This window comes from Furipterus horrens, unplaced genomic scaffold (assembly GCF_987537825.1).
Source record: "Furipterus horrens unplaced genomic scaffold, mFurHor1.1.pri manual_scaffold_13, whole genome shotgun sequence".
NCBI lineage: Eukaryota > Metazoa > Chordata > Mammalia > Chiroptera > Furipteridae > Furipterus > Furipterus horrens.
Window position 1 is genome coordinate 14,347,579 of NW_028327183.1, and position 24,525 is coordinate 14,372,103.

At 56.8% G+C, this 24,525-nt stretch overlaps 2 protein-coding genes across 4 annotated transcripts in view; one reads left to right on the forward strand and one right to left on the reverse strand.

The window, feature by feature from the left end:
* The first annotated feature begins 5,025 nt into the window (after window positions 1-5,025).
* Window positions 5,026-10,601, forward strand: HSD11B2 (hydroxysteroid 11-beta dehydrogenase 2). Of its 2 annotated transcripts, none has more exons than XM_090259787.1 (5): window positions 5,026-5,403; window positions 8,710-8,922; window positions 9,039-9,224; window positions 9,328-9,471; window positions 9,659-10,601. In XM_090259787.1, the coding sequence occupies exons 1-5, from the start codon at window positions 5,139-5,141 to the stop codon at window positions 10,072-10,074; spliced, it is 1,224 nt and encodes a 407-aa protein (XP_090115913.1). In that variant the 5' UTR covers window positions 5,026-5,138; the 3' UTR covers window positions 10,075-10,601. The 2 variants fall into 2 exon arrangements, with proteins under 2 accessions (XP_090115913.1, XP_090115914.1); XM_090259788.1 differs by having other exon boundaries at window positions 9,328-9,465.
* Window positions 10,602-11,096: 495 nt separating this feature from the next.
* The window catches only part of ATP6V0D1 (ATPase H+ transporting V0 subunit d1), a 37,938-nt gene continuing 24,509 nt past the window's right edge, over window positions 11,097-24,525 (reverse strand). The window contains exons 3-8 of one of the 2 annotated variants that reach the window (XM_090260013.1): window positions 17,190-17,368; window positions 15,798-15,877; window positions 12,274-12,351; window positions 11,977-12,153; window positions 11,793-11,870; window positions 11,097-11,694 (exon numbers count right to left, since the gene is read on the reverse strand). In XM_090260013.1, the coding sequence (XP_090116139.1) occupies window positions 11,533-11,694; window positions 11,793-11,870; window positions 11,977-12,153; window positions 12,274-12,351; window positions 15,798-15,877; window positions 17,190-17,368 (754 nt within the window). In that variant the 3' untranslated portion in view covers window positions 11,097-11,532. The remainder of the gene's footprint in view (window positions 11,695-11,792; window positions 11,871-11,976; window positions 12,154-12,273; window positions 12,352-15,797; window positions 15,878-17,189; window positions 17,369-24,525) is intronic. The other variant, XM_090260015.1, reaches the window with a different exon arrangement.

A 24,525-nucleotide genomic window follows, 5' to 3' on the forward strand; every position in this document is an offset into this window, starting at 1 on the left:
AGGCTGGACACAAGGGCCGGCATACGGCAAACACAGTAAATGAATAGCTCAAAGCCACACAGTAGGATCCAAGAAGGCCAGTTTCACCTGGAGTCAGCCAAGCTCTCCCTGCAAGTGTTCCCAGCTGGGACTTGCCTTTCCCCTGGGACTGGTCCAGAAAACCCTTCAGGACTCATTGTCTTAGTGTTTCCCAAACACGAGGGCCCTAATCCCCAAACACCTGTCTTCAATCCTGGAGGCAAAATAAAAGTTCAGAGGAGGGTACCAGACACCATTTGAAAATACAAGTGATGCTCCTGTGTATCTCTTTCTCCTCTCCCAGGTAACCCAAGGGCCTGATCTCTAGGTACACAGCCTAGATGGGGTACCTCAGGAAATGAGGAGAGGGTTCAGTTCATGCCCAGAGCATGAGGAGGTGAGTCAGCTGTCTCCCAGGCTCCCAGGCGATGTGAGTCATGTGCTGGGATCCACAGGCATCTGGCTACCTCAGGGCTCAATCTTGCATGTCCACAAGCACCTCAGGCTCAATTTGTCCCAAACAGACCTCTGCTTCTGTCCCTTGTCTGCATGTAGCAATAGGACCCCCAGCTTCCACTCTTCCCCTGGCCCCTCCACTCTTTCCCTGTCTGCAAATCCATTTCCTGGCTAACCAGAACAGGGGTCTCATTTGCTCAAAGCCATCTCCAGCTCTCCTGTCCCTCATAATGACATCTGAGAAGCCCTGTAAACATGGCCCTGGATTAACATAGTTCTCAAGAGTCCAGACTTTGGACTCACGGACATCTGAATTTGAATCTTGAGTCCAAGATGCCTCTGGAAACCTCAGTTCTCTTGAATATAAAATAGTAATAATGCTACCTACCGCAAAGGGCTAGTGTGAGGCCTCTGCACCAAACCAAGGGCTGGGATAGAATTAGAGGTTTGGGGGCCAGTTCATGGAATGGAGAGTAAGGATGACGTAGGGGGAGAGTGGCTGTCAGAACTAGGGAAGATGATGAGACCATCTTCGGTATGCTGAGTGTAAGGGGCCTATGGGTGTCCAAGGGAGGCGTCCAGGGGCAGCTGGACATGTGGGCCTGGAGTCAAGAGCAAAGCTGTGGCTGGAAAGGAGCGTGGGAGTCACCAGCATGTGAGTAGGAAGATGAGCTCATGCTGGGGGAGGGGTCTTCACAGCCAGAGGTTCATCCAAAGAAGGAGAAATTCCAGAAGGGGAGCCAGGCGGCTAGGGGGACACCCACAGGGGTGGCTTCACAAGTACCCAAGGGGGAAAGGGGCTGGGGCCTGAGGCCTGGCCACAGGGCAGAAGTTTCAAGGAAGCCAAGTTAACTGAAAGCAGAGATGTGTCTAGGGTATTTGGGGACTAAACTGTCATTCAGTGGTGACCTTTGGTGAGGTCAGAAGGGGAAGCTGGCTCTGAGCTAGACTGGGGGAGGGGAGAGTGATAACAGGGATTGCAGACAATTTTAGAGAAATGTGGCTGAGAATGGGGGACAGGGGTATGTGAGAACAATGCTTGAGTAAAAGGATAGTGGAGCAAAGTGAAAGAGGTTCTTTACTGTGTTACCAGTGGGAGAGGCCAGAGTGCGCATGTGTGCTACTGGGCAGAGGCCAGTGGTTGGTGCCTAGCACAAGGCCTCGCATGCAGTAGAAACTCAATAGAAGGTTGCTGTCTTTGAGGCTGGAATCCAGAACCCAGGAGGAGGAGCTGACCATTGGGGTCCCTCTACCATTGTGCCAGGTGGGAGGGGTAAAGAGGAGCCAGGGGTGAACACAGTGCAGGGCAGGGCCTCCCTGCGGCTCTGCTGCCGCCTCTGAGCTGGGTCACAGAAGGGGGAAGAGATGATAAGGGAGTATATGACTCCAGGAACCCTATGTGTAGTCGGGGGACAGAGCCTGAGCTCTTGAACACAGCAACTTGGCACCCCACACCCAGCACTTTTGTTCTCCCATCCTTAAATCCCCCAGTCACTCTGGCTTTATCCCTTTCAAGCCACACCCTCCCCCAAAGGCCAGCAGATGGTGCCAGTGAGCTGCTGGATTCGGGTGGAGCTGACCAGAGCAGGGGGTGGCTCCCCCACCCTCCAGCCCCCCAGCAACTCTGTGGCCGTCCAGAGCCTGATTTCTGATCAGTGGGGAGGACTAAGAACGAAGGGAGGCTTTGGGCTTGATGGCTTTGGGGTGGGGTGGCTCAGGGGCTCTGCTCCTTCTGGTTCCCCTTCATGGTCCCTGCCAGGCCCTGCCTTACCTGCTGGGGCTATTGCTCCCCTTGCTTTCTCTTCCCTGGAGGCCCCTGTCAACCCAGACTCCTGGGTCTGGCAGAGGTTGGTTCTCTGCCCCTGGGCAGGAACACCTGGCATCAGGCCCCAGACAGGGCTGGGTCAGCCACTCCCAGCCATGACTGCCCGAAACACCTTCCATTTACTTCCAGGACATCTCCACCTGACGAGGGATAAGGGGTTAGCTTACCGTAACCTTGAGGAGGTTGCAGGGAGCTGAAGCATAGATCCTAGGAAGGAAGCATAGCCTCCTGGCCTAGAGGTAGGAAGAAGTATGTCAAGAGGGCATATATATAAAAATGTGTACCCTGGCTGGTGTGGCTCAGTGGATTGAGCTCCAGCCTGTGAACCAAAGGGTCACCAGTTCAATTCCCAGTCAGGGCACATGCCTGGGTTGCAGGCCAGGTCCCCATTTGGGAGTGCACAAGAGGCAACCACACATTGATGTTTTTCTCCCTCTCTTTCTTCCTCCCTCCCCCTCTCTCTAAAAATAAATAAATAAAATCTTAAAAAAAAAGAATGTGGCAGATCATCTAGCCCCATAAGACGCAGATGACACAGACTAATGGTTCTGTCCAAGGTGGCAATGTCCCAGAAGCTGGGCCAGAAACCCCCTCCCCTTCCTAGCCATCCTATACTTTGCAGCGAAAGACAATTCCCTACACCCTCTCTCAGTAGGTCTTTCTCCCCATTGCAGGCATCTCAGTGAGACAGGATCTTCCATGGTTCCTTCCTAGGACAGCAGAGGCTCCTGTTTCGCAGTCTCTGTTCTCACCTTGCTTTCCCACTTTCACCTCCTTACCCTTCAACACCTGCTCTTGGCAGGTGCTGGTATTACTTATGTGGCCTTGGCCTTGAAAGCTATCTGGGATCCCCACCTCACCCTCTCCTCTACACCCTATCCCTAGCCCCAAAGGGAAGCCTTTAATGGACTGAAGCTGGAGAAACTACAGCCAGACTCTATGTAAGGAGACTAGAACTGGAGGGGGAGTCCCACCAATCCAGGGTATACAGCTCAGATCAGGGAGCCAGGCCAAGGGTGCTGTGCCTACCTCTGGGTCTGGGCCATAGATTCAGAGTAACAGGAATCAGCAGGTTTTGGAAAAGAAATGTAGCCCTGAGTTTCCAAAGGATGACCTGGACCAAGGAAGAAAGTTACTGGAAACACACTAATGTACTCACAGGCCAGCATTATGGCACAGGGAAAGACACTGCATAAATGCACAGAGAAGCCATGGTGCCTGTGGACTTGAATGTATATAAATATAGACACACAAGGTCATGTACCAAGGTCAGGCACACACACCCTCTCCAAGCAAATCCTGCCCTCCAGGGCCAGGGCTAGTCTGTCATCTGTACTTTTGGGAGGAAAAGATGAAAATGGATCCTCCACCCAAAGACTATCCCCATAGGTAGATCGGGCTCCCCAGCCACCTTACTGAAAATCCCCTGGCCCACCAGGGTGCCATGCCTGGGTGGCAGGGAAGGCTTTGGTGGAAGCATTGCTTTGAAGCCCTGGCAGAGCCTGGGCATGTAAAATATAGAATGGGCAAGAGAGCTGGGAGGGGTCCATGACCTTCTAAGACCTAGTTCGGGCATGGATGAGACACTGGGCAAGGCCCAGAAGTCCACAGGAAGCAGGGAACCATAGCTACACCTACTGCCCTCAGCATAGGGCCTGGCAGCCAGGTACTGGCAACAACTCCTACTGCCTGGCAGAGCCCTGGCATGAATGCTAAGCATAAAGTGCCAAACACGGGGGTGGGCAGGGTGGGGGGCCGCCAGGCCACACACAAGCACAAACCTTCATATACACAGGGAGGAAAACGCACCCACACTCATCACTTGTTTTATCCCCTGGAGAATCATGAGAACAGGGCAGGCATCACCCTGTCCTAGAGGCTGCCCTCCCTGACTCTCCAGGTGTCCCCATTGGCCTGGCTCTTGGAGTCCCTGGGGTAGGAGTCTGGGGTGAAGGTAATGGGAGGCCTAGACACTGCTCCCACACACATAAACTTGTGTGGCAGGAGGAGGTGGAGCTGGTGCATCCCCAGGGCTGGGAAGGGGAAGGCAGGTCAAGGACTACGAGGAACCCGGCCCAAGACACGGGTGGTCATCCTGCTTCCTGCAGCACCCCCACCCCCCCAGCCGGTTTTGCGGCCCCAGGCAGCTTAGGTGTGAGCGCGCGTCAGGACGTTTGTGAGATGGCTTTGCGGCCCGGACCGCATAGGAGTGCGGCGCGCGTGCCGGCCGCAGCGGCCACTCTGCCGGGAAGAACGGGATGGTTTCCCGCGGTGTTCCGGCAGTCCGGGTAGCCGCGGCGCGCTGTCAGTGTAGCGTGCTTGGAGGGAGGTTGTGCAGGTATCACTTGTCCCAAGAAAGTGTGAGCGGACTGTGTTCACCTGGGAGCGGCAGCTCAGAGGTCGGGGACTATGTGGCGGGGGCGCAGAGGTGAGCGGGTGCGGACCACGAGGGCTAGACCGACCGGTCCCCTCCCTGGCACGACCCGCGGCAAGGCGTCTTCTTCTCCAGCCGCAACTTTGGGACTTTGTTCCAGCTTCTTCGAAAGCGGTTCTGTGTGCGGGGGGCGGGGCGGAGGCGGGGGGCACCTGTCCCGCACCCGGTGCAGGACAGAGGGTGGGGAAAAAACACGCCCCCTCCCCGCCTCCGCTCCGCCTTCTCCCCGCCCCCGGGGCTCTTTATAAGCGCGGCCCGAGGGCGAATCGAGAAAGCGAGTTTTCCTTCCACCCCTCGCTGATTTTCTGCTGCATCCCGCGCTCCTCGCCTCGCCCGGGCCCCGAGTTCCTCTCCCCGAGCCTCAGCCCAGACACCGCCCGACCCTCCCCAGCTCGGCCGGCAGCTATGGAGCAATGGTCTTGGCCGTCGGGTGCCGCCTGGCTGCTCGTGGCAGCCCGTGCGCTACTGCAGCTACTGCGCGCAGACCTGCGTCTGGGCCGCCCGCTGTTGGCGGCGCTGGCGCTGTTGGCTGCCTTCGACTGGCTGTGCCAGCGCCTGCTACCCCCGCTGGCTGCACTCGTCTTGCTGGCCGCTGCCGGCTGGATCGCGCTGTCCTGCCTTGCGCGCCCGCCACGCCTGCCCGTGGCCACTCGCACGGTACTCATCACCGGTGAGTGCGCGGAGCGCGGGGACTCCAGGCTCTAGGACGGGACCGGACACCCATAAGGATCCTATGGGCACACCAAAGCAAGGCGGACCCCACAGCGCAAGAGAAGGAGACTCCCCTTTTCCTGGGTGCAGGGAGCAAACGAGTAGGAAACAAGGCACCGCCCCAAGTCCGGGTTAACTATGCCACTGCGGAGAGTGCTGGAGGGAAAATGAGGAAGGGAGTGGGCAGGTGCGCAGGGGAAACTGGTGACTGAGAAAGGTGGAGGCTCCTGGAGTTTGGAGTTTATGCTCCCCAAGAGAGCAATCTCTGAGGGATTTAAGAGGGTGGTTACCCCTTGAACTCTGCTTAACATCCCCAGTGGGATGACCCATCTCTTTCCTGGGGCCAGAGAAAGGTGCTTAGGTAGTTGGGATCCTCACCACCCAATTGACTGGGATCCTTAGAGCCCAGAAAGGCTTGAGGTTACCATGAAAAGCAGCTGGGCATTCAGCTGCCTCTCAGATCCACTTGACCACCCTCGAACTACTGAGGTAGAACCCAAAGTCTGCACCCCTTCTGCCATTCCTTCTGGTCCTCTGTGCCCCCGAAGGAGGCCTTAGAGAGCTGGGCTAAGGTGCCTCTGGCAGCCTGGCTGAGCTCCCTTTATCTGGAGCAGGGAATAAATCTGCCACCAGATTGAGGGAAGGGAAAGGGGGGCTGAGGCCCAGCCGGAAGTGGGGAGGGGGAGAAAGGCCAGGGGGCACTGGCTCCATTGTATGGGGGGAGGGCAGCCTAGTCTCTCCCCCAACCCTAGTGGCTTTGGACAGGTGCTCAGGGCTCTGCCTTTGCATTGAGCTTGGTCTGGGGACAGCCACCAGACTGGTTTCTCAGAGATCTGGGTCCAGCAGTGAGCCCTGCATGATCAGATGGAGCTCAGAGAACTTTCCAGAGGAGGCCATCCTAGAGCTGGGCCTCAGAGGATGGGTGGAGATAGGTGGAGTATGGAAGGTGTTTTGTATGAGGCAAAGGGTGTGGAACAAAGGCTTGAGGCAGTAATGAGCAAGGTCTGGGTAGGGGACAATCAGTGATCCGTCTGGCTTCTGGGATGTGAAGTTATCTTCCTCAGGTGGGGCCTTGAACGTTGAACAAGAAGCCAGACTGAGCTGGGGTGGGGTGGAGGTGGCACGAGGGCTTTGGGCTCCCAGCAAAGAGAGTGGAGACAGAGCAGGGATCAGCTGGACGGGAGAGACCTGAGTTCAGGGTGCAGTGTGAACCTTTTGGGGACCCCAGTTTTAAGAGTTCGAGGAAGAAAGATGATAGACCCTCTTGGTATGAAGTAGGGACTAGATTGTGATCTGTCCTCAGAGACTGGGTAGCCCCCATACTGCCATCTAAATTTTGAGCTGCCTCAACAGCACCGAGGCCTTCTGCAAGTACATACTGGAGTCTTTCCTGAGATCCCTCAGCTCAGGCTTTGGTACTGCTTACTTCTAGCCTTGAGTCTGAGAGGGGGTGAGAGGAGGGAGGCCTTTGTGACTTGGGCTCCCCCATCTCTGGTTGCAAAGCCCCACAATGGGGGAGGGGAAGAGAAAGGGGACTGCCCATCCCATCTAAGCATCAGTTATAAGTCTCCAACTTTCCCAGTACCTGAAAGTTCTGGAGCTCCCTCACCACCTGACTATGAGTCATGTAGGTGACCAGACCCTGCCCCTCCTGCCAGCGCTGCCACCCACCTCTCCCTGAGAACCACTGGCCAAAGCTATGCACAAAGCTCATCCCTAGGGTCAGGGTTTGGGACGAGTGGCCATGTGCATATCTGTGCACTGATGGCAGCAAGGGTCTCATGGGAGTGAGCCAGTGTGCTGTTCATGGCTCACTGCAGGTAGGTTGGAGGTAGGTACAGGTATGTGCGTGCAGGTGAGTAAAAGCAGGTACAAGGTGTGGTTAACTGTGCTGGGACAGCAGAGGTAAGGCTCTGGGAGGTCTCAGTTTCCTTGTGAAGGACCTGTCTGCGCTGAGGTGGGGGCAGTTCTTAGGCAAGTGGACACACACATGCTCATGCCCCTGCCTCAGCTCGATTGGCCCAGGAAGCCCCCTACCCCAATGCTTATTCCCCACCCCCACCCCCATGTTCTCACAGCCTGGGCTGGCTGGCAGGCCCCCAGCACCACAAAGCCCAGCTCAAAGCCCCCTGCCCAGCTGTGTTGTCTGCCTCACTGCAGGGAGCGGGTGCAGAACTGTCCAGGAGTGGGGAAGCGGGGCAGCTTTGCAGCTTCTGCTCAGGGGCAAGGCCAGTGAGGGAGGAGGCTGCCCACAGAACCAAAATGCGAACAATCAAGGAAGCAGGGGCTTACCGACCCTGGCCCTGCCTGGTGATTTCTCTCTGCATACCAAAGACAGAACGTTAATCCTTCAAGAGTGATAACTGACCTAAGGTCACACTTGGTGGGTGTGGGAAGGGATTAAAATGCAGGTCTGTTCTCCATCCATCATTGTCCCTGTCCTGAGGGCAAGTGGTCTGGAGCTCAGAGAATGCCCTACTGTCGCCACTGATTGAAATTCCAAGGGTGGGGGATCAGGGGTGAGGTGGGGATGGGCCTCCTCCTTGCCTAGAGCGCCCAGAACAACAGTAGGGGATGTTGAGGTTGGGAAGGCAGGCTAGCTCAGGTTGGGCAGGGCCTGGAGGATGGGAGCAGAGGGCTTGGGCTTCAGCCTACACACTGTGGGAGCCTTGGGAAGGTTTTCGGCAACAGTTATACTGTCAATTTTTGGAACATCCCTGTAGCTGCTTAGGTAGAGAATGGATTCAAGGGACTAAGATGGGAGGGGACTAAAGAGGGGGCTGCTTCAGTGTCCAGGTAGGAGGAAGAAGCCTGGGCAAGAACAGTGAGAAAAAAAGGGAGGTTGTGCAGTAACACTGAGCATTTGAGCAGAAGCTTGATATCAAGCAGGCAGAAGGACATTAGGACTGGGATTGGGTCCCAGGCTGACCTGAGATAGAGTCCTGACCTTACTCTTTGCTGCCTGAGTGACTTTGGGAAGCAACTTAGCATTAGTAGGTCTCGGTATCCTTATCTGTAAAGCGGGGTTCATGAGCCATGCTTGCTGGGGTTGCAATTTGGAGTCAGATAGATGACAGCTGTAAGAGTTGATGCGCAGGTGCTTAGCCAGGGGACAAAACCTGCCAGAGATGGAGGGAGGGCTTCTGACTGCTGGTAGGTTGGGTGACCAGGGGTCTGGATCTTGTCTGGACTCTGGTGATCCTGGGGCTGTCTCGGGCTGGACTGGGCCACAGTGGGAGTTCACTGGCTGCCCTGTTCTGGCCAGGCTGTGACTCTGGTTTTGGCAAGGAGGCAGCCAAGAAGCTAGATGCCCTGGGCTTCATGGTGCTGGCCACTGTGTTGGACTTGGAAAGCCCTGGCGCCCTAGAGCTGCGTGCCTGCTGTTCCCCGAACCTAAGGCTGCTACAGATGGACCTGACCAAACCAGCTGATATTAGCCGTGCACTGGAGTTCACCAAGGCTCATACCACCAGCACAGGTCAGCGGGTGCAGCTTCTCGAGGAGAGGGCTGGGGTGGGTGGGCGTGAAGGGGCAGTGATTGTAGGTTTGCTGCAGGGCTGACCCACAGCTTCCCTCCCTGCTCCATGTCCTCAGGCTTATGGGGCCTGGTCAACAATGCGGGCTTAAATGATGTAGTGGCCGATGCAGAGCTGTCTCCAGTGGCCACATTCCGCAACTGCATGGAGGTGAACTTCTTTGGCACACTGCAGCTGACCAAGGGCCTCTTGCCGCTTTTGCGCAGTTCCAGGGGCCGTATTGTGACCCTGGGCAGCCCAGCAGGTGAGTGCACGTCCACACTGCAGCAGAAAAGGAGCCATTGATGGGGAGGGATGCTGGAGCCCCTGGCCCAAGCTGAGCTGCCTCACCCCCAATCCATCCCCAGGAGACATGCCATATCCGTGCTTGGGGGCCTATGGGACTTCCAAAGCGGCTATGGTGCTGCTCATGGACATATTCAGCAGTGAACTTCTGCCCTGGGGAGTCAAGGTCAGCGTCATCCAGCCTGGATGCTTCAAGACAGGTGAAGGTCAGAGTTGGGTGGTGAGGGAGACCTGGGGCGGTAAAAGGGGAGGGGGTGGCTATGGTCCTACCTGGGCAGGGACAGGTCTATAGAATGAGTGTGGCTTTGGCAGGAGGCGGGTCACTGGTGAGTTAGGCCTGGGTCTTTGGCTTCCCTAGCTGACTCCATGCCGATTTTACCACTCTTTCCTCAGAGTCAGTTAAAAATGTCAACCACTGGGAGCGGCGCAAGCAGCAGCTGCTCACCAGCCTGCCCCAGGAGCTGCTGCAGGCCTATGGCAAGGACTACATCGATCACATATACGGGCAGTTCTTGCACTCGCTGAGCCTGGCCGTGCCCGACCTCAGCCCAGTTGTAGATGCCATCGTGGAGGCGCTGCTGGCCACCCAGCCGCAACGGCGCTATTACCCCGGCCCTGGCGTGGGGCTCATGTACTTCATCCACTACTACCTGCCCGAGGGCCTGCGGCGCCGCTTCCTGCAAACCTTCTTCATTAGTCCCTGTCTGCCAAGAGCACTGCAGCCTGGCAAGCCTGGCCTTACCCCCACCCAGGATGAAGCCCAAGAACCAGACCCAAACCCTGGCCCTCCCCCCACAGTGGCACAATAAGAAGTGTACACTGTTCCAGCAGAGGAGGTCCCATGAGCCCTTGGCCTCCCCTGAGCATTGTGACCCCAAAATCTTCCCTAGAGCCTTGCCTAAAGGACCCCCAGCCCCCGCCACCCCACTGCCGATACCCCAGGTCAGGCCTGGTGAAGCTGAGGCTTCCCAGTGAACCTCTGGGTCTCTCTCCTGCTTCATGGGCCCAAACAGACCCTCCAGGGCACAAGGCTCCACCCTGTAGTTTAGAGAACCCAGCTGGATGGGGAGTATAGTGTAAGACATAGCTGTAGACTTTGATAGGATCCCAGTCAGTGCCTCTGCAAACCAAGAAGTGACAGGGTAGGTTGTTGACCCTCTCAGGATTATTTCTCAGCACTAGTGCCTCAGTGCTCTGATTCAAAGGGTGAATCCCAACTATTTCTTGACTGGCTCAAGAATTAGGGCCCCAAACCACCCACCCCAAGCCACAGGGAGGCTGCATACCCTACTTGCCTGACTGCCATTTTAAAAATAAAGATAAACTTTATAATTTCTCCTAGAATGAGGTAGACACTGTGTTGGAGGGGTGAAAGGCTGTGGCTGTATGACATGCTGGGTACTACCTGGGGAACCCCTGGGGCTTAGCATGGGGGATGAGGCTCTAGGCACAGACCATAATTCATAGCTACCCCCTTCACTGACCTTGGCAGATCACTTACCCATAGGTTAAGGTTTCCTCATAGTGAAATGGAGGTAATAACCCTGGTCTGGGGAATGGTGGAGCTCAATGAAGCAAACAGGGAGGCCTGGGGGACCTGCAGGGCCAGGACCCAAGCCTCCAACAGACAGAGGAGCTATCCTCCCGTGACTCCTGCCCGCAGGACTCTGGCTGCTCAGGAGAGGGCCAGCCTGGGGCTGCCAACAGAGACTCAATGAGGGAGGTAGCAGGCTTAGACTAGGTGGGGGTGGACTCAGTAAGGGTGCACCCAAGGAAAACGGGCAGTCTGGGAAAGGAACTAGAGCTCAAAGGAGAGAGCAGACAGCCAGGCTTAGAGAGGGCAGTTTATTGTTCAGAGGGGTAAAATTGAGGAAGGGGTATGCACAGCTACTTGCCCCATGCCCCCAGGACACAAACACACTGCTCCCCTTGGCTCTGGGGATGACCCACAGGGGAGAGGAAGCTCACGCTGCCCCCATGGATTCTCAGGTTGGGAAGGGGCACAAAAGTGACCACATGCTTCTCAGACATATCAGTGGCTGTAACAAGGCTGACAGGGCCTCCTTGATCTGGAGGGGTACTTGGTCCATCCTTGGTAGAGGGAGCAGGTACCCAGCCCCTTTTCAGCCCAAGAGCTATCTCAGAAGAGCAGGGAAGCTGGGCAGCTGCTAGGACAATGTGCTACCCCCAGGGCCAGCATGTGAGCTGTGGCCTTGGTCCCAGCACGCATAGACACACGTACGTGGGGGGAGCCTTCGGCCAGGGCGCTAGAAGATGGGGATATAGTTGTCAATCTTGGCGCGGTGGCGCTGGGCAATGCACTCAGCAATCCACACGATGTTGCGACACTCCTGTTCCTTGAGCTTCACAAAGGCATAGAAGACACCAAAGTGGAACTGGTTCAGGAAGGCCAACTTGTTCAGTTTCACCTGAGGACAGAGGCAGGCATGGTGCGCAGGTGGTCATGACCACAGAGGCAGGCCTGGGCCGCCAACCCCTCCCTATGACGGGCAGGCCCAGCACCTACCTCATGCTCAAAGAATCGGTCCTCCAGGGTCTTGTCTCCAGGGTTACTGCCTGCACCCTCAAAAAGCAGCTTGTACTCCTGACCCAGGGGAATGATGGGAAGCATAAGCATGAGGGGGCTATTGGCTGTGGGGTGGAGATTCAAGTGTCAATATGCCCACCCCTCAGTCCTGTAGAACACTCACTGGGTAGTAGTCAGCCACATTCTTCACCTGCTCGTAGTCATCAGCCCGAGCTAGCTGGGCCAGGCCCTCTGGGTAAAGCCGCCCGCAGTGTGGAAAGAGCTTGGCACGGTCCTCCTTGGACAGCTCTGTGCCGAAGGAATTGATGGTAATAATGAAGGCGCGGCGGTCTGCTTCAAACTGTAGGATCAGAGCACAGGCAAGGAGAGAGGGAGGAGAGGAAGGCAACAGTCAGTCAGTTGGCAGGACCTCCCCTAGGCCTTTCTTTCCAGCAGGTGGGGAGGGTGGACAGGCACTCACCTCTAGGATGGGGCACATGGCATCGGCCGTGGTCCCGCCCAGTAGGGTGCAGAACTTGTAGAAAGACTCCAGGTAGGCCTGTGCAGGGCATGGGGCTTGCTCAGGCTAAGCAGGGAGACTGAGGGGGCTTGCCGGGCCTCCTACTCATAGTCCCCCCTCCCTCCCAGCCCCTTTCACGGTGAGTCCAAACATCACACCCATGGGTTGGCCATATAAGAGCCCAGGAAACAGCTACAAACTCCGACTGTTAACCAGTCAAGCAGTGATAGCCTGTTGTCTTGTCCCCCAACCCAGGAGTGACAGCAATTTCTGGCTGACAGTCTGTTCAGGGAGCAGTGTCCCCCTCACCCTCATCCCACAGAAGGCCAGGCTCAGAGGGGCACTCTGTCTTCCCCTGGCTGTTCTAGCCGCCTTTCCCCCAGATCCTCCCCCCTCAGCCTCAGAAAACCACACGTTGATGGGCTAGTGAGGGACGGTTACTCCTGAGAGTTCACAGAGACGGCCTGGACTGGGTGTCCTGGTCCCTCTTGGCCACCCACCTTACAGAACACTTTTTCCTCCTCCCATCCCTCAGGCATCACACAGTAGGAACCGAACTGTCAGCCCAGTTCCTGCTGAGGGATGATTATTGCCTACATGGACGTCAGCCCTGCACAGCAATGGCCGGACATACTGGCTGCTGGAGGGAACAAGCACTTCCTGCCCAGGAAAATTGGATCTGCTGGGCGTGAGAAGACAGGTCAGTCCAGGCCCTGGGTCCCTCCCAGCTCTCACTCTTAAAGGCAGGCAGACCCAGGCTTCCTTCCCCACACCTCTCTATGTCAAGGAAAAGGGGGATGGTCTTGCAGCCTCCCTGGAGAGCTCCCTTCACTCAGATCCTCCTGAGTCCCATCTGGTGGCATGGTCACAGAGACTCTGGCTTCACAGGCTAGAGACTATTTTGGGGGTGAGGGCTGGGAGGTGTGGAAAATGCTTTCCATACTGAGGTCTGCCCTCCAGGTGCAGAGACCTCTGCGCCCACTGCCAGCTGACATGGGCCACCAACTCTGCTACCCCCAAGGGAGGAGGTGAGATGAGATCTAGCAGCCCAGGCTCATCCTGACCAGCAGCACTGGGCAAGCAAGGCTCAGAGAAAGGCCTGAGTGACCACTGGTGTCGCAGAAAACAAAAGTCTAGGACAGGTTAGGGAGTAAGAAGCTAGAAGGGGAGAGTGGGCCACAGTATAGCAGATCTCCAGGAGTCAGAGTGACAGAAACAGCTGCCAACCCTACCATGGCTTGGTGGTATTGTTCAGTCCTTCTAGCACTGTCCCTGCACCCAGCCATCTGGCTGTGCCCAAATCCCCAGGCATGCTCCATCTAGTGGGGTCTGCAGTTCCTGTCTAGGGGGAAGCCACCAGCTTCTGCAGAGGCTGATTCCAGGTGAAGGAGGTTGGTGGGACAGACCCAGACTCTTCTGGAGGCTAGGGAAGCTGAAGAAAATGGCAAGACCCAAAGGCCCAGGTACCATGGTCACCCCCACACCCCCACTCTGTGACCTGGAGGAATCTGCCAGCTCATGGCTGCTTTGCCAGCTGCCTAGAGTTCCCACCCGGTAGACGGCTGAGGGTCTGCCTAATCTCCCATCTGTGGCCACTGGGCTGGGACACTGCCTGCTGGGTGGGCGGTCCTGGCACTGCGCCTGCAGCATTGGATCAGGGTTTACAAGCTGGTGCCCAAGCAGCCCTTGCCAGTGACTCCGGGCAGAACCAGTCAGGCCCGGTGAGGGTCTGGGTAAGGCTGGGGGGACAGCCGCACCCCTCGCCCTGTCTCAGGGCAGGGATCCCGGCAACAGGCCAGCTGGGTGGGCAGGAGCGCACGCACACTCTCTCTCTGCCGACTCGCTAACCTGCCTCCCTACTAGCAGGTAGATAAGAGCACTTGCTTTGCAAACAGGCTGAGCCAGGCGGGATCCCCAGTGCTGCCAGTGTCTAGTAAGTGGCTTCCAGCAACCCACCCCACTTCTCTGAGCCCTCAGTTTCTTCCTCTTACAAATGAGAAGACTGATGCCTACCTAGCTCCTAGGGCAGTCCTGAGGATTATAAAGAAGTGAGTCTTCCTACCTCTGGCCTCCTCCCCTCTAATCTGTCCTCCACATTGCAATCAGAGGGGCTTCCTGATACTTTGACCTGCTGGAAACTTTTACTTGCTGGCCCTGCATACAGGATAAAGTTCAAACTCCTGGCCTGTGTGACTTGATCCTATGCCTGCTTCTTTTTCCATCTGGAACCTGCAAATCTTGCTTGCCACTTGGCCCATGCTCCATGCTTGCTTCTGAATGTGCTGTTCCTCTGCCTACACCAGACCCTTCACTAGCACCAGACCCTCCCTGCACTCTGGCCAAGAGCCTTGCAGGGAGACTGGAGGGCCTGGGCTCAGTAGGAAGCAAAGAGATGGCCACCTAACTCCAACCAGGGCAGGAGAGGACCCTGGCTATAAAGATCCCTTAGATGCCCTGGCTGGGTGGCTCAGCTGGTTGGAGTGTCATCCCATACCCCAAAAGGCTGTGGGTTCAATCCCCAGCCAGAGCACATGCCTAAGTTGCAGTCTGATCCTCAGTTGGGGCACAAATGGGAAGCAACTGATCAATGTTTCTCCCTTACATTAATGTCTCTCTCTCTTTCCCTCTCCCTCTCTCTTTAACAAATCAATGAATGTGTCCTCAGGTAAGGATATAAAAAAAAAAAAAAAAAAAAAAAAAATCCGACAGACAGATGTTCTCAGGGTTAGGTCAGCAGGGCCCTTGGCCAGTGCTATCCAGGGCCTGCCCATGGCTGGCTGACCCATGTTCCTGGCTGCAGCCCATTGGCCTCCTGGCACCACAGCTTAGTACTTCACCACAATTATAGCCTAGTTTATTCCAAATGGGCCTCACTGGTCCCTGGCCAGCCCTGCTCCTCACCTCTTTAGGCCAGGGCAGTGCTGACCTAGGAATCCCAAACCCACTCTACCTCCGGAGGTCACCCACCAGCTTGTGCCACAGTCTGGTGGGAAACAGAATAATGGGACGTGGCACTGGCTCTAGGCCTGGGAATCTGACAGGGACACGGTGACCTGGCTACTCCTGGCAGGGTCCCTGCCCCACTGTAACTGAGAACACTGTTGCCTCTGCTCCTGTGCCTGGCCTCGCCAGCAGCAGTTTAGGTGAGGTATGTCTGAGAGCTATGGCCTGGAGGGTGGTCGTGACCCTCCAGGATGCAGGAAGAGCAGTCATCCAGGAGCCAGCTCTGACAAGCCAAGCTGTGGAGCACCCGCCACTCCCGTTGATCTTATCTAGGCCCACTGTGGGCACCTCAGGGTACAAAACCTGTCCCATGGAGCCTTGCACCCCTCACGGGAGCCAGGAAGTGAGTGCACAAGCCCCTAGGGTTAGAGCCCGGTGCAGCTGCACCCTGCCCCAGCACCCTACATAAATCACAGGCCCACCACGCCCACAGCCCGCCCGCATGCAGGCCAACCCCCCACTGCTCATGGAGGGGGGGCTACCTTGTAGAGCGTGTTGCGGATGATCTCGATGTTCATCTCATCAAGGTCCTGCTCTGAAATGCAGTCCTGGAAAAAAGCCGCTGGGGAGAAAAGACTCGGTGTGAGGGGTGGGAGAGGCTAGATGCAAATCCTGCTGGTGTTCAACCGCTCCTGCAGGGCATGGAGGGCCCCTGCCATGAGGTCCATCTGGCTGGGTACTGGGGGGCCTCCCACCCTGCTTACTGCCTTGCAAGTGGCAGGAGCAATACTCTGGACTACGTACACTGACCTAAGCTTCTCCTGCCTTCTTACTCTTAAAACTGATTTATAAAGGTGGCAGCCAGCCATAGCATGATCTAATTGCTGCTGGGGCAGACCCAAGCGCTGCCATGCCAAAGACAGGCTTGCATAAAAGGCCATGACACCCTCTCTTATTGAGGGGCAACTGTGGATATGGGGTGATTGTACTTCTCTGCATCCCCCAGAAGGACCTGGGGCCCATATTTGGAAAACCAGCCTCCTCCTTAGGACAAGGAATGTGTTCAACATCCGAGTGGGCATAGGCCAGATCCAAGGGGCCACTGTCAGGTTGGAAGTAGAGGTTGGAGCAGGATAAAGCCACCCTACTCCAAGGGGAACCTGTGGACTCACTGGTCTATCTCTTCTTTAAATATGGAGAAACTGAAGAAGCCACAAACAGTTCAGAACTACTGAGAGATTCTATGACAGACAAGGCCAGCAGGTAGGGCTCAGGCCTCTTTCTGTAGGACCAAATGCAGCTTGGAGCCCTGTGGTTCAACCCTGGTGGCTTCCTGGAAGTGGTGCCAGGGGACTAGGACTCTGGCCATGAAGGCACTAGCTGATGATGGCCTTAGTGCCTTCTACCTAGCCAACACAGGCAGGCAGGAGCCAGCAGTGCCTAGGCGGGTCCCTGCGGGAAGCTCCCAGAGCCCCTTCCTTGGCCTCTAACATTAACCCTGCATCCAGGCCCCTGGGACCTGCCTGATAGAGGCAAGTAAAGCTATTTGCTTCCCTCCTCTGCTCTTGGGCAGCCTGCTATTTCCACCCTGTTTGCGGCCACAGTCTGACATGTCAGTACTCCCAAGACTCCAAGGGACCCAAGCCTCTCACACTCTCCCTGGGCTCAGCCCTCCCCTGCATTCTGAGAAATCATCCAGTTTCGCAAAGTTAGATGGTCTGAGTTGGGTCCTAGGGGTAGCCTTCCTGGCCCAGCAAGAGCAACAGCAAAGGAGAAGGTAGGGTGAGGAGGAAAGAATGGGAGAGAAAGTCAAGGGGGGACAAAAAGGTTAGCAGCAGTGGACAGGCCTCAAATTCTGAGTGAGAGTCACCCCCAGGGGTCCGCAAACCTCACACTCATGCCCACCTCCTCCCTCCTCCACCACAGCGGCTCACCCAGGGGCGTGTCCACCAGGATGGCATTGTAGAGCTCGGCAGGTGTCTGCGCAATGTTCACGGCCTCCATCTGCTCAAAGCTGCCTAGTGGGTGGCACTTGGGCACAAGCTCAGCGATGGAGCGCTGGTGCAGCGTGCCGGTGATGAGTAGGATCACGTTGTCAATCATGTAGCTGTAACTACGGGAGGCACACAACAGCAGGCAGCCTGTCAGGGTAGGGCTGGAAGTCCTGATACCACGCCCCTGCCCCAACCCGGCGCAGGCCATCAGTTCCTTGATGATGAATGCTGCCTCGAGGGTGCTGCAGAGAAGCACCACTGGCTCAACTCCCTGCCCAAGAGTGGCCCCTTCTCTAGTACCAGGAGCACAAGACAGGCGTGGCCCCTCCCTTGGTGGAGGGAGGATAGAATTCGGCCCCACCAATGATTGAAAAATGGGTGTGAACAGTGTTCTGGCAGGACACAGGGACCATGGGCACACGGCGGTGAGGTGCACTGGCCAGCCTGGAGGATGAAAGAACTAGGAGATGAAAGTGTGTTCTGGAAGAGGGAACAGTGTGTGCAAAAACCTGCAAGCATTCACTGAGTGACAGACGCATTCGAGGAACTGAACACAGTCAGCTAGGGTTGGCAGAAGGAACAGAACCAGGGCAGTGCTGCCAGCAGGCTGGGGCCTGGAGACTGGTCCTGCAGGTGAGGCTGAGGGTCCTGCCTTCATTTTGAGCACAGGGATCTGTGAGCAGGATGTAAGCAGTGAGTATCTAGTCCAGTTAGGGTCACTTTGGCTGCTGAGTAGGAACAGAGTGGGAGGGGAAGATGGGAAGGGGAGAAAAGTGGGAGAAGTGGGGTGGGGAGAAGCTTCTCTAGGAAAGGTCAGAGGGGAGCCAGTGGGAAGGTGCCTCTGGAGTAAGGTTCCAGACAGCTGCCCTGCGCACCCCACTCCAAAGACTGAGCGCCGCCTCCCATATTTGGGCCTGAGGCCAGGGCCAGGTGCCTGCCCAGGGTGGCCTGGAGGAGACCCAGAGACCTGGACGGGACGCTGGGCTACAGTCAGTCCCGGGCAGGGGTTCCCCCTGGCTCTCTGCTCTGGGTAGTACATGCGCAGCAGAAGGGACTGTGGATCTGGGGAAGGTGGGGCTACCCAGTTCAGACTTGGCAAGTGACAAGCTCTGCCTCCGACCATTACAACAATGCCACAAATGGGCTGGGGCAGATTCTGTGCGGTCACCTATGTGCGGATGGGGTGAAGGCGGGGGAGGGCCTCAGGCCACAGTCCAGCTGCCATAGCCACAACATTCCTACAGTCTAGCTGCACCAGTGATGAATTCAGGGCACAAGGGGGCTGGAGGAGGCCTGGAGGACATCCCCCAAGGCCAAAGTGGGGCTCCCATTGAAGGGTGAAATCTTGGGTAGAGGCTACTGCCCTAAAATAGGCACTGAGCATGGGCCCAACCTGAACTTTTGTGTGGGCCATAGCCAGGCCCCTGCCCTGTAACAGTACCTTGAGCACCAGTGTGAATGCTGTCTGAGGAAGACAACCCCAGTAAGAAGTGGCCCCCAAAACCAAGGGAAGAAAGGGAAGGAGGCTGATGGTCCAGGCTTCAGCTCAGAGGGCTGGCCATTCGGGGAGCTCCCACAGGGCCCTCCAGAAGGCAGCAGGAGAAAGACGCCACAGCTCCTGTCCTGGTCTGACCCCCACTCTGCCTGCTTGCTGCTCCCCCAGCTACCACCCAGCCCAGCGCCCTGCTACAACCTCTGCTCTCCTGGGCTAAGAGCCAGACAGCTGCCCTCCCTCCACCCCAGCCTGGCTGGGTCAGCTACAGGATGTGTGCTAAGAAGAGACAGGCCCCCCTTCTCAAACGGAGGGCTTCAAGCAGGGCTCATTGCAGCTGCAAGCCAAGAGGCCCAAACGGCCAGCCTGCTGGCCCTGACCTTACAGCTGGCAAAGTGGAGGCACCTCAGAGAGAGCTTAGTGCCTTGGTCTCTGGCCCCAGCCTGCATCTTCTCTGCACTGGACAGCGCATCCCTCCTGACCCTGATGCCTCCAGAATCTCACCTACCCCAGGACCATGCTATGCTTCACGTCCTGCAACACCCCGCCTGCACCTCCTGCAGCCCCGCTCTAGCCATCCTGTTTCCTGAGAGAGCCACAAGGACCCCCACCGGACCTAAGGAGGCTCTTTTACGCTCTCACAACCCTCTGGGTGGCAGGATGTGGGGGTGGGGAGTACCATCCAATTGATTTCACAACCACCTGCATCATCAGCTGTCAGAGGAAATAAAGCACAGAGAGTGCATGCACCAGGCCTGTCATAGCATGAGACATGGCCAATGTCCACACATCCCCACCCATGTCCAGGCTTCCCATGCCTTAGGGCTCTGCAATCCCCCTCTGGCCATGTCTTCTCAGAGGGACCCCCACAAGCCAGTCTTCATTATCTAAACATCCCTACTCCCTGCACCCACAACTCAGGGTATTAGTTTACATTGCAAGTGGGGCTGGGGTCAGAGCCCAAAGGAGGTGCCTCAGGGTCGTGGCCCCACCTCAGAGGAGAGCTCTGTGGGAAGACACGTCGTTCAGCCCCGCTGTTAGCCCTCCAGTGGTGTGGAACAGGCCAACTATGACTCACTTTTCAGCCTTGACAGCAGACTTCGGGGCCGGTGGTAGTATCCCCTGGCTGCCCTCAGCCTCTCCTGCTAGAAGACCTAGCTGGGTACCAAAGAAAACACTAGGCCAAGTAAGGGTCACTTGCGATCACAGCCCACCAGCCCTTTCCAAGCCCCCTGTCAAACCCAGGCTAGGCAGGGCCTGAATGATCCTGTGCCAGGTCCAGCACTTCCTCCCCTTGGGTCAACTACAGGGTTGCTGTAGCAGCTGCCTCTGATTTTCTCCCTTGCCCAACAAGGGCTAGAATCTTCTTTCCTGGGACAAAGAAGGCAGGGCAGGCCTGGTAGAGATGACACTGGCCCAGATGTCTGCTTCTCTCCCAAGGACTTCAGCAGGCAGGGAAATCCTCCTCCTTCTCCTTGCCTGGCTTTAGCAGCTGCTTCCCAGCCCACAGAAAGCCACTCCACAGTCCTCCCCTCATTTGGCCTCAGTGGGAGAGATTGAGGTTCCAGCTGGTCAGTGTCTCCCTCCAGAGGAAGACAGCTGGGGAGCGGACAGGCGGCTGCCCGCCAGGCCAAAGAGGCCCTCGGGGGGTAGGAGTGGGGCAGCCTGTATTTCTCTGCCCAAAGGCCCTCCCTTGCCCTGTGCCTTGTAGGTCCAGCGGGGGCCCACAGAAATATCAGGCTGGAGTTTAGGAAGACACTCCCTCCAAGGAGTCTTCAGAGTCCCTTAGCCAAGCCCTGTTCCTCTGCTGTGCCCTTGGTGCCACCTGCTGGAGCACCATGGCTTACTTCTACTCTACATTCTCACCATCCATCCCCCTGGGGGCCAGCCTGGCACTGGTGAGGGCATGATGAGTAGGTATCCCTGCCAGTCTGGCCATCCAAATCTCCCCAACAGGAACTGCTAGTAACAGTATCTGTGCTCAGTCACATCTGAGTCCTTCAGAACCCTGCCCAGGGAGCAAAGTGAAGACATATTAAGCTATGGTCTCAGCATACCACCTTTCAAGTCTCAGTTTCCTTTCCGCAATCAGGATGACCATAGTGTGGCCCATAGCAGAACTAGTGAGGCCCTGACCTACTCCTCATTAAAATCCTACCCCAACCACAGAGATGCAGCTGGGTCCTCCCACGTGACCTGAGCCTTTGGGGCCTTGACAAGCTCCTGTGTGCTCTTCCTCAGGCTCAGGAAAAGTGTGGGGACTGGCTCCCCCTCACGGTAGGAACCAGGTCTAGCTCAGGACCCAGAAACCACAGCAGGCCTAGAGCCGTAACCAGCGAGACCCTGCCGTCAACGCAGAAACACTAGCTGTGGGCAGCGAGGGCTGAATGGCCAGGATAGGGAGGAAACCTGTCCTGGAAACCTGGTGCAGCAGGGCCCAAGCAGGGCCCAAGGGTGGAGTAATGAGTCCTGGGGAGAATGGCAAGTGTGCTAACAGGCCCACTGGGCGCTTGAGGCTATTGTCCTGAAACAAAGCCTCCTTCCAGCTGCCCACCCCAGGCTGGTAGCACTGAGGCCCCCGGTCCAGGAGAAAGATGGTTCCCGTGCCCAGGCTCTGCCAATGGGTGCCTGCGGTGCAGGCAGGTACTGCACACTGGGAGTGGCCCCTTCAGGGAGGCTCGCTCGTTTGAGTACAAAGGTCTTTGGGGCCCACCTGAGAATTCCCAGAGACCAGACTCACTTCTCCCACAAGCAACTCTCCCAGTTTCCCTTCCAGGGACCTCCTTTTACATGGGAAACCATCAAGGAATGGTCCAAATCAAAACCCTCTCCGAAGCCAAAAAATCCTATTGGAAGCTCTATCCCACAGCAAGTTAATGGCTGGCCCTGGAAGAAGCTCTTGGTACAGTGACATATTACAAGTTACTGCATGAGATAGAGCTGAATCATCTTAAGACCATATGACTGATAACAGTCTACTTCAGGGTGACCTCTCTCACTTCGGGTCTGTCGGCCCCACGCCAGGCAGCTGCCTCTGCTCTGGCCACCCACTCTCCCCAGTGGCCTCTCTAACCCCACCTGGTCCTGGAGTCCGCTCAGGGCTGGGAAGCTTCCCGTGACCCCTGGCTCTATTTGTGGCAGCTGCTCACAAGCCTCTCCAGGAGCTATCTCCACCGCCGCTGGCACCCACCTCACTGCATCCATACATCGCCCTCCCTCCCTCCTGGCACTGGGCCTGGCCCAGAGCTGATATTGGTCACGTGTGGTGGCTATAGGCTGGGTGGAAATCTACACTGGACACTGTCTTTAACCACGGGAAGGCAGAGGAAGTCTTGACCAGCTTCTGCTTGCACACCTTCAGTGACAAGGAACTCACTGCCTCCTGCAGAAGCCTATTCCAGCCACCCTGGGGCAGCTCTGAAGGCCACGGAGAGACTGAGAGATGGAGCTGAGGTGACCTCTGTTGTGGTCCCAACCTCTGCCCCAGCTCGACCAGGTTTGCCTGTGGGCAACAATGGCATTGTTCCTTCAAGTCTCCACACCCAGGATGGAGCCGCTAGCTGACACTTCCACTGCTTGGGGGGACTGCACCCTTCTCTCTGGGGCGTGGGGGCTCCATGCTCCAGCTGCTCACCCTGGATGTATGGCTCCCTCAGTCTAGAGTCCTCCTCCCCTATTTCTCCTTTAAATACCCTTCCTCTTAACCAAAAAGCCACTTCCTCAGGGAAGCCAGTTCTGAGTCTCCAGCCTGGGGGAAATCCTAGGCCCCGATGGAAGGGTTCACCCCTTTCTGCAATGCCACTCCTCATTCTTGGGTTGAGCCAGAGTGAAGGAGGTGGAGGGGGTGGAGTGGAGAAGTGGAGACAGGAGTTAAATCAGAGGGACACCGTGAGAGGACAGACTACTGGAGTGGGAGTGACAGCGTGGAGCTCCTGATTAGACCTGGAGACCTTGGCCACATGGAAGTCAGTGGTGACCTGAGCCAGGGCCTTGTGGTGGAGTGATGGGGCTGTGGAAGCTGACTGGGGACTGGAAGGGTGGGGGCAGGTGAGAGGACAGACAGTGAATGTGTACGTTTAGGGCCCAAGAGATGGTTTTAAATGGTGTAAGATTTGAGGTTTCTTAGATGCTGATGGGAAGAATTTGGAAAGGAAGGCAGCTGCACAGACAGAAGTGCAGGTGAGTGGCCACTCAGGGTCGAGGGAATGGGGTGAAAGGACAGTGAACATTGGCAGTAGGACCAAAAGAAGAGGAGCGCATCTCTGCCACTGGGTTGGGATTGGAGGTACAGATGCAGTGCTGGAAGACAGACCGGCCTCTGCTGTCTCTGTGGGGCAGGAGGTGGACCAACAGCCCAGAGAGATGGCTGGGAGGTGGTAGAGGGCTGGTGTTTAAAATGGGGAGGTGGTCTTCCCACCCATGAAGGGAGGCTCCAGGGTGCTGAGCAGGAAAAGCAAGCGGCCGCCTGGGCAGGGACAAGCCAAAGCCAGCTGAGCTGGTCTGCGTGCATGTCTGGCATCAGGGATCACCCACCCAATGCTGCCGGTTTCCCCAGCTTTGCTCCCAGCAGCGGAGGTGGGGGAGGGCACCTCCAGGCTGAAGGCTGCTGGGATTCCTCCAGGGCTGGGAGGATGCCAGCCGGGCGGGACCATGAGATGGGCGGCCAAGCGAGCTACGGATGTTGGCAGAAGAGTGCTCGAATGATGGACCAGGGAACCTCAGCTGGGGAGGGAGCAAAATGAAGACAGAGGGGCAGCAAGGGAGGAAGCAAAGCCCCGTGTCCCGCTGAGTCCGGAACCCGCGTTCCACAAGGGACTAAGAGTGGGCTGGAGGGCCTGAAGGCTGTGGGTAGAGAAGGGGTGCCTGACTCAGCGATTTCAAGAGTGGAGCAGTTCCAGGTGGTGACATGGCCTTGGGCTGCCATCACTGGGGGCGGCTGAAGTGGAGAGCTTAGGAGTGGGTCACTGGATGACAAGGTCATGGACTGAGCAGCCACAGGTTCAGATAGGCTGACACGTGGCTGCTGAGCAATTCCTAAGTGAGGGCAGGAGTAAAGGGATGGGAACACTGTGAGCCACAATCACCCATGAATGAAAGAGGCGGGATGTGACAGCCTGCCACAGGACAATGCTTGGCTGCTTGAAGCATACTTGGTGCTTGCAGCCAACCTCCAGCAAAGAGCTGGCGGGTGTGCGGCCTCAGTCATGCTCAGAGTTTTCTCCGGTTTCATGGCCTGGCAGGCTGAGACCAAGTCTCCGACGGCACCAAGACAGGCCAGGGGCAAGCTACACAGGCAGGTGGCCAAGCGGACATCTGCCCTTTGACCACTGGCATGGGGTTGGGTCAGGCCTCCTCTGGCCAGCCTAAATAGAAAGACTGGAACATTCATCAGGAAACTGAAGGAATCTTGTGCAAACAAGGTGAAGGCCGGGCTCTGGCAATAAATACACAGTTTCCTTGTATGTCCTCACCTCTGGCCTTGAGGCTAAGCATACACAAGCCCAGGGTAGGGGCTGATTGACAGATGGGGTTCTGTGGTGCGATTCCCCAATGCAGCAGCACAAGACACACCTCACCTCTGGCCTTCTGCCCCAGTAGGACCATGTTAGCTGTACTTTGACCAGAGCCAGGGCAGTGATTATGGGCCCCAGCCAGGAAAAGAAGGAGACACCTGGGAAGAAAGCCTGTGGCCAGGAGAGAGCCTGCTTCCTAAACTGGGCAGGTTCCCTGAGTCCTTTGGGTGTACCAGCCTATGACCATCACCTAAGGATGGTGCCCTTATAG